The sequence below is a fragment of the Chanos chanos genome, chromosome 9 (genome assembly GCF_902362185.1).
Source record: "Chanos chanos chromosome 9, fChaCha1.1, whole genome shotgun sequence".
Lineage (NCBI taxonomy): Eukaryota > Metazoa > Chordata > Actinopteri > Gonorynchiformes > Chanidae > Chanos > Chanos chanos.
This window is the reverse complement of record NC_044503.1, coordinates 33,979,263-33,987,484: the sequence shown is the minus strand read 5'-3', so window position 1 is coordinate 33,987,484 and position 8,222 is coordinate 33,979,263. Positions and strand designations below refer to the sequence as shown.

General features: G+C 40.3%; 1 protein-coding gene across 1 annotated transcript; it reads left to right on the top strand.

Moving 5' to 3' along the window:
- The first annotated feature begins 1,838 nt into the window (after positions 1-1,838).
- Positions 1,839-7,678, top strand: tnfrsf1a (tumor necrosis factor receptor superfamily, member 1a). The gene is made up of 10 exons (XM_030784837.1): positions 1,839-1,929; positions 2,369-2,491; positions 2,922-3,030; positions 3,218-3,343; positions 3,512-3,646; positions 4,194-4,275; positions 5,613-5,707; positions 6,352-6,506; positions 7,051-7,168; positions 7,379-7,678. The coding sequence occupies exons 2-10, from the start codon at positions 2,426-2,428 to the stop codon at positions 7,666-7,668; spliced, it is 1,176 nt and encodes a 391-aa protein (XP_030640697.1). The 5' UTR covers positions 1,839-1,929; positions 2,369-2,425; the 3' UTR covers positions 7,669-7,678.
- The last annotated feature ends 544 nt before the right edge of the window (positions 7,679-8,222 follow it).

Here is an 8,222-nt window from a genome sequence, read left to right as displayed (position 1 = left end):
CTTCGTCTCACTGCAACGTTGACACGCTGACCCTTTTCTTGAATCCCTTTGTTAAGGCAGGATTTTTAGTACCTTCTACTTTGGTTGCCCACAGGACAGCACGTTCTGGTTACAGTGAAAAGGCCAAGGGCTAAGAAGGCTAATCAGTAGTTAATTAGAACTGTGTGTAATTCTGATATCTTGTGGGTCTTTATAAAGAGCCGAAGTTGAGAAACCGCCATGGCACGACATCACGCGAAATGTGTAATATTGCTTTTACATACGTGACTGAAAATGAGAAGACAGGGTCTTGGGGTGACGCGCGGTTGCTGCTGGTTATGAGTGGTCCGAGTGACAAAATGACCCAGCCGAGCACTGAATTTTGCCCGTGACTACGCTGTGAAACAAACGTGCTATTTAAGGGGGACTGAACCGATGAGCCAGCCCGAGGCATGAAACCTTTTTATCTCTGTGAGAAAAAAAACAGTGGTGAAAACATACATACATTACGAAGAAAAGCGTGTGTGTGTGTGTGTGTGTGTGAGAGAGAGAGAGAGAGAGAGAGAGAGAGCGCGGACCAATGTATTCTTCGAATTCTCAGAGGCGGATATGAGACCCTGTTTCTGCGTAAGTCAGCTACGTTACAGATGAATACCTCACCACTCACCGCACTGGGGCAGGCGAATGCTAGTGGCGCGTTTTCGGATGGCTGACTCGTTGCCAGTGGTTGTATTCACTCACTCTGCAGGCATTTACTGTCAACTCACTATAGATTATGGGAGAGAATCTTAGCATTTCAGCCTTTTCTACTTTTGCCTGAAGTCATTAAAAAAAAAACTTAATTATAGTATATTCTCGTATCTTAAATAGTCAATGAACTGACTGCTTAAACAATAAATTCTTTTTTTTTTTTTTGCACACTAATGTATTTACAAAATCAGCTGAACTCAGCATGTCCAGTGTTTACAAAAAAAAAAAAAAAAATGAATCAAAGAAAAAACCTTTGAGTTAAACTACACAACGGTTCTGCTGTTTTCTTTTGCTTGAACTGTAGATAATAAACAGTATATGGAGAACACATTTACGTGTGTGTATGAATGTATGTTTGTCATGCATTTCTGGCCAGTGTGAAAATGTTTTCTGAACACACATGCACACGCACACACACATGCACACACACACGCACACACACACACACACACAAGTATGCATGCATCCACATACTTTACATTTACAAATACACATATGTACAGATACAGATACAGAAACACTTGCACGCCCTTACACCACAGCACACACAGAGAGAGAGAGAGAGAAAGTCCGTTTGACTATCTCCAGAAATAGAGAGATAAAACGTGAAAAAAGTGTGTGACTGAAAGTGTGACCAGGCAGCCTGACACTCGCTTCGACTGTTTCCTGGTACACACTAGTTAACATAAATGTCACTGCAATTCTCAAAATCGCACTTTTCGAAATGTCACTGGCAGAAATACGATCGTTAACAATTAATATTCCAGAATAACACGTTATAATTTGTTATAATACGTTACAATCATATTATAATTTGTTATAATAAATTATAGAATCACGCTCATGATATGGTAAGCCGCTTCCATACATCAGCAGAGGCACCGTTTTTTATTTTGTGAAATCAATTTAGCGATTGGGGAAATCACACTGGTAGTAACAAGGGAACACGGCTGCGGGTTCACATCGTGTAATGCTTAAGTTTCTCTTTATAATAATACGGCGAGGAGGGGCGAGACGTCACACAGATTTCCCGTTTAAGCCTACCCGCTTTCCTCAAAGTCTCAAAGCAGGAAGCGCTCCGAAGGAGAGAGATTTCCAGATTATATTAGATTTGGAGTTTAATATAGGCTGTCTAAATCATATTCGACTCCCAGGAAACAAGACAGGATATGTCTACATGTTGGATACCAGAATACTGAGGTAAAAAAATGGGCTCTTTTGGCTCTTCGCTCCGTAGTTTTTCAGATCAATATCGCGAGCTGTGGCTACGCTGTAGTGGGCGTTTGGTATCGAAAGCAAAAAATTGGCAGGAAAGTATGACGGCTCGTTTAATTTAAGTGGTTAACCTATTTGGTCAGGGTCTTTGATTTAAAACGAAGGATCAGCCCACTGACAGTAATGTTTCTCAGCTTTTAATGACTTTTAACATTTATTTTATCGTATGACTGACAGTTGGGATCCGTATTCGTTGGTGTGGCATTGCGAAATCACAGCATTCTCACTCTTGTTTGAGGAAACGGCCACAAGTTTAAAAAGATTTGGACAATTTTTCCATTCAAAAAAGTATATTATATCTGTTTTATGCCTTTTTTGGGTAATTCCCCTTCTTTTCCTACCAACCCTCCCTGTTTCTGCTCAGGTCACTGTGTTTCATTCTGGTCCGACGGAGTAACGACGCAAAGTCTAGAATGTCAGTATGGAGAACAGGCGCGAGCTAGGAATGCAAAGGGGAAAAGCACGGCTCTACGTGGTGTTTCTAACGGTGAGGAACTCAAATGACACACCATATTACGGCGCGACAGTTCTCACGGACAGGGGCAGGAATGACGAAAATAGACCCACTGACTGTTGCAAAAATGTAAAAGTGATAGCAGGGCCGGATTACAGATTTCTAATGCATACATAGCTTACATACAAACATATATGCATGCATACATACATAGCCTACATACATACATATATGCATACATACATACATATATGACCACTGGCATTATTTTCGTTGAAATTATAAGATATTAAAAAACAGCATTTCTACACATAGAACCGTTGCTAACTACGACCAGCCTCTTATCCGTATTAGCATCCGTATTATCAGTTGATTCATCCACCCATGACACTGATGAGCTCGTTAATTATTTGTTGTCATTTCATGGTCCTCATTTGCAAATATCCACCCCTTCCCTCCACAGATTCTTTTCGCCCAATCAACTGGCGCGATAGCGGTGGGCTCGTGTAAAGACAACGAGTACTATAGGAATGATACGGGCTCTGGCTTCTGCTGTGACAAGTGCCCTCCAGGTAGTCCACCGCTCACTACAGACCTGTCAATCACACAGGCGGTCCAATGACCTACCTCGACGACATAATTCAGCCTCCTTACCTGTCTGTCCGGAGCAATCCGAGTAACATTAACTCTTAAGTTTAAAACTCTCACGGTAGCTCACGCAAATATTTATCTTTTGCTCTGTCCTTTCGTTCGTTTTAGGTTACAGGTTGAAGGAGCAATGTCCTGGCGAGGGACAGCGGTCCGTGTGTGAGAAATGTGAAGCGGGGTATTTTCTAGACAAGCTGAACTACTTCGGGAATTGTTTCCGATGTAAAAGATGCAAAGGTAACGTTCTCTTAAACATACAAGTCGTATATTTCCAAACAAGTATAGTAGTTTCTGTAGTATGTTGTAGGCGAAGAGATATGCTTACGTTTTTTTTTTTGTCTTGTGTCTTGCTTTTCTCATAACTTTTGTTTTCTTTCGTGTTTTTCTCCGATGCTTCTCTGACAGATTTAGAGTTGGAAATTTCACCCTGTGAACCCCACAGAGACAGAGTGTGTGGCTGTAAGTTAGAATTTTACACGAAGAACAATGAGTGCAAACGCTGCACCAGATGTGGACCTGGCCAGAAAAAGATTGGAGGATGTAAGTGTGTGTGTGTGTGTGTGTAGTGTGTGTTGACAGATGTTTAAGTGTGACCATACCCAAGTATTGCACATGAGTGTAAACTATGTCTGTGGTTCGTCTACTGGTGGATGTCTCACTCTTCAAGGAAACAAGCTGGAGAAGAGATGGATCTACTTAGGAACAGTTTTTTTTTTAACGGAACATTAGTCACAACGTCTTCCACACTTTGGAAAAAATCGCTTGCTTGTTTTTTTTTTTTTTTTTTTTTTTTTACTGTCACATGATGTGAACATCCAATCACAGTGATGAATAACCAACATACAAAATTATTATTCTTTATAAATTCTAAACTTACGAAATGTTTAAGACATAACAGTAAATGCTCAGACTTACATAAGTAGTGCTGAGACAGAGAGAAACATCCTGAAATGTTTGTTTTGGCAATGTAGTCCATTTTTGGAAAGTTTTCACACTTCTCTTACATTATTTTGGTCATGTGTGGTCTTCTGGATGTGTATGTGTCAGCAAGTTAATTATATTTCCTGTTTTTTTTTTCTTCTGTCAGGTACTGGAGCAAATGACACATTGTGTGTGTGTGAGGACAACCACTACCCCATCAGCAGCAGATACTGCAGACCTGTAGGAAAGTCAGTATCTATATTAACATTTCTCTGTGTGTGTGTGTGTGTGTGTGTGTGTCTGTATGTTTGAGAGAGAAAGCGAGAGAGCGAGAGGAAGAGAAGGAGAGAGAGAGAGAGAGAGAGAGAGTGAGAGAGACTACTTGTCTCCCTACAAAAATAAGAAAAAAGATTAAATGATTTTACATGGCCCAGTTTGGCTCCACACAATAATGCACTTGTTTGAATCAATTAACAGTCTATGTATGTATGTATGTATGTATGTATGTATCTGTCTATCTATCTATCTATCTATCTATCTATCTATCTATCTATCTATCTATCTATCTATCTATCTATCTATCTGTCTGTCTATGTATGTATGTATGTATGTATGTATGTATGTATCTATCTGTCTGTCTATGTATGTATGTATCTATGCATCTATCTGTCTGTCTGTCTGTCTATGTATGTATGTATGTATGTATGTATGTATGTATCTATCTGTCTGTCTGTCTACGTATGTATGTATGTATGTATGTATGTATGTATGTATGCATGTATCTGTCTATCTATCTATCTATCTATCTATCTATCTATCTATCTATCTATCTATCTGTCTGTCTGTCTATGTATGTATGTATGTATGTATCTGTCTATCTATCTATCTATCTATCTATCTATCTATCTATCTATCTATCTATCTATCTATCTATCTATCTATCTGTCTGTCTATCTATCTATCTATCTATCTATCTATCTATCTATCTATCTATCTATCTGTCTGTCTGTCTATGTATGTATGTATGTATGTATGTATGTATGTATGTATGTATGTATCTATCTGTCTGTCTATGTATGTATGTATCTATGCATCTATCTGTCTGTCTGTCTGTCTATGTATGTATGTATGTATGTATGTATGTATCTATCTATCTGTCTGTCTGTCTGTCTACGTATGTATGTATGTATGTATGTATGTATGTATGTATCTGTCTATCTATCTGTCTGTCTATGTATGTATGTATCTATGCATCTATCTGTCTGTCTGTCTGTCTATGTATGTATGTATGTATGTATGTATGTATGTATGTATGTATGTATCTATCTGTCTGTCTGTCTGTCTGTCTATGTATGTATGTATGTATGTATGTATGCATGTATCTGTCTATCTATCTATCTATCTGTCTGTCTGTCTGTCTGTCTGTCTGTCTGTCTGTCTGTCTATGTATGTATGTATGTATGTATGTATGTATCTGTCTATCTATCTATCTATCTATCTATCTATCTATCTATCTATCTATCTATCTGTCTGTCTATCTATCTATCTGTTAATCTTTTATTTATATGTATCTGTGTCCTTGCAGTTTCAGTGGCTGTCCATACCCTTCACCATCTGAGACAACCTCAGTTGTCCAACCCAGTGAACCCATTCCGAGCACACGGCCAAAAAATTCTCAAGGTGAATAACTAGTGTTTAATAACTCTCTAGTTTTTCTGTGTGTTTGGGTGAACGTCGGTACCAGTGAATTGTGAAAGCATTTATCACATGGGCTGATTTATGTTAAAATGACTCCAGTGTCACCGGGTTTTGCAGTGTTGTTTGCCTAAAATACTCCACTGTTGCTTTAGATAAACTACAGAAAATAATCTCCTCGAATCCCAGTTTAGTGAAAAAAGAGAGCTGTAATTTGGAGGGTGAATTTACTCTCTTGTGTGAAATGAGGGAGTTTTACATTTTACACAATAGACAGGCACGTTCACAAGTCACGCATGCTCTCTCAGTAACAAGAGCGCTCAGGAGTGAATTTTAAAAAAAGTATTTTTTCAAATTTGTCAAAATATTTGTGAAGGCGAACCAAACCCTGTACTCGGACTGACTGGGCACGAAGAAGATCGTAGGTAGAGTACGTGTTTCTGTGTTACACGAGACGTTTCGTTATCGTTATCGCAGCTGATTGGTCGAGATTTGCTGTTGTCGTTATCGAGTTAGCGTGAACGTGTCAAGTGTCAGCATTAGCAAAACTGATAGAGAGAAAGAGAAAGATGTGATGTTGTTGTAATCGTTGTCTTTATTACTCACTCGCCCTTTGCTCTTTCTGTCAGGTCACATTGGAATGGTAATCGCATTGATAGGGCTCGGACTTGGTACAGTCTTCGCCTTGGCTCTCGCCGGCTATTGCACAATCAAACGCTTTCAGAAGCAGATTAAATCCCTCTTCCGCCCAGAGAAGCCCCGCGTCCCTGAATCTAGCACCGAGGTAAGACCGACCTGTGCACTCTGACCCGCAAACTATTTCCCCTGTCACGCCCAAATCACAAGGAGGTTTGGCATCTTGCCAAGATATTAAACCGCAGAGGCATGAATCATATCCTTTATCGCTACGGCAACCCTGCGGGGCTCGAAGTTACAGTGTGCAGTTTAGAAGGAAAGATGGTTTTATGGTTTTACAATGTTTTTTTTTTTTTTTTTTTTTTTTAAACATATAACATGCCAAAAGCATGGAAGATGTTTTATGTTTTACAAGTAGCTTATAAAACTCACTGAGACAGGCACACAAGTATGTAAATATAATTACTGTATATATAATAATATAATAAATATTATAAATATTTGATAATGAACTTAAACGGTATACCAGTTTTATAGGCAATAATATTTAATGTGCAATTCTGCAGTGCAGTGTTACAATTGATATTGTATTCCATAAATTACACTGTTTTTACATATGTGGTAATACAGCTGTGGCTATGTGGGAGAACAGCTTGTATGAAGTGTTTAAATTGTGTTTGTTCTCTTTGAAGATCCTCATCAGTGAACCCAGTTCGAATGAAAGAGTTTGCAGCGTTCCTGTCCCTGCCCTGCCGCCTGAGACGGAAACTTCAAGGAAACTCCCAGACTGTGTGCCGAGACCGATCAAAAGTAAGTGTGTGTGTGTGTGTGTGTGTGTGTGTGTAAGCCTGTGCTTTGCTGTGTGGGACAGCGTGTGCGTGTGTTTGTATGTGTGTGTGAGTGTGTGATGGGCGGAGATGACCAACTGGACTTGGTTTGTGACTCATGTGTTACTCTTTCTCTCTCTCTCTCTCTCTCTCTCTCTCTCTCTCTCTCTCTCTCTCCTCTTTCGCTGTCTAGCTCACCAATTTATATACTCAGTTCTGGATGTGGTTCCGGTGGGGCGGTTTAAGGAGCTTGTCCGACACCTCGGTGTCACCGAGCAGGACATTGACCGGGCAGAGCGGGACAACAGAACTTTCAAGGAGGCCCAGTACCAGATGCTTAAAGTTTGGGCCGACAGCTCGAATGGAGGAGGGTCCAACAACCTGCCTCGCCAGCTTTTCCAGGAACTGATGGAAACGCTGAGGGAAATGGGTCTATGTGCTTGTGCGGAACATATAGAGAAGAGTTACAGCACCGAGGATTAAACACACACACACACACACACACACACACATACACACACATACACGCACGCACACACACACACATACACACAGTCTCACACACACACACACACACACACACACACTCAGTGATAAACTGAGCTGAAAGATTTACCAGATGTGAACCGGCCTGGAACCAAGATAAGAATTAAGACTGCGAATAGAACAATGCTTCAATGAATATGCACACACACACACACAGAGGGAGAAAGCGGATAAATGACCTCTCTTCGCTTTTATGGATTTCTCGTTCCTGAGATCACCACGGACTCTAACACACCTCAGTATCTAACATTATGTTGCTCCTGGGGACTTTGTTGAGCTGAATGTCACGTGTTTGTGTACAACTGGACAAAGAAGGACCAAAAACAAACAGGCACGATAAACGTTTCTTTAGGAATAGGAGAGCCCACCGATGCATTAGTATCATGGGACAGACCGCTGGCGTTCTGCCTCAGGGGCTGAAACGGTCGCTCACGTCGCTGGATCTCAAAGGAAATTCAACAATGCAGAGCGGAAAAAGGGAAACACGTGAC

Excerpts from the sequence above, each read along its gene's own strand:
- tnfrsf1a (XM_030784837.1), top strand. The coding sequence starts at position 2,426 with ATGGAGAACAGGCGCGAGCTAGGAATGCAAAGGGGAAAAGCACGGCTC. Across the intron at positions 4,276-5,612 it reads TACTGCAGACCTGTAGGAAA|TTTCAGTGGCTGTCCATACC; the intron begins GTCAGTATCTAT and ends GTGTCCTTGCAG. Across the intron at positions 7,169-7,378 it reads TGTGCCGAGACCGATCAAAA|CTCACCAATTTATATACTCA; the intron begins GTAAGTGTGTGT and ends TTCGCTGTCTAG.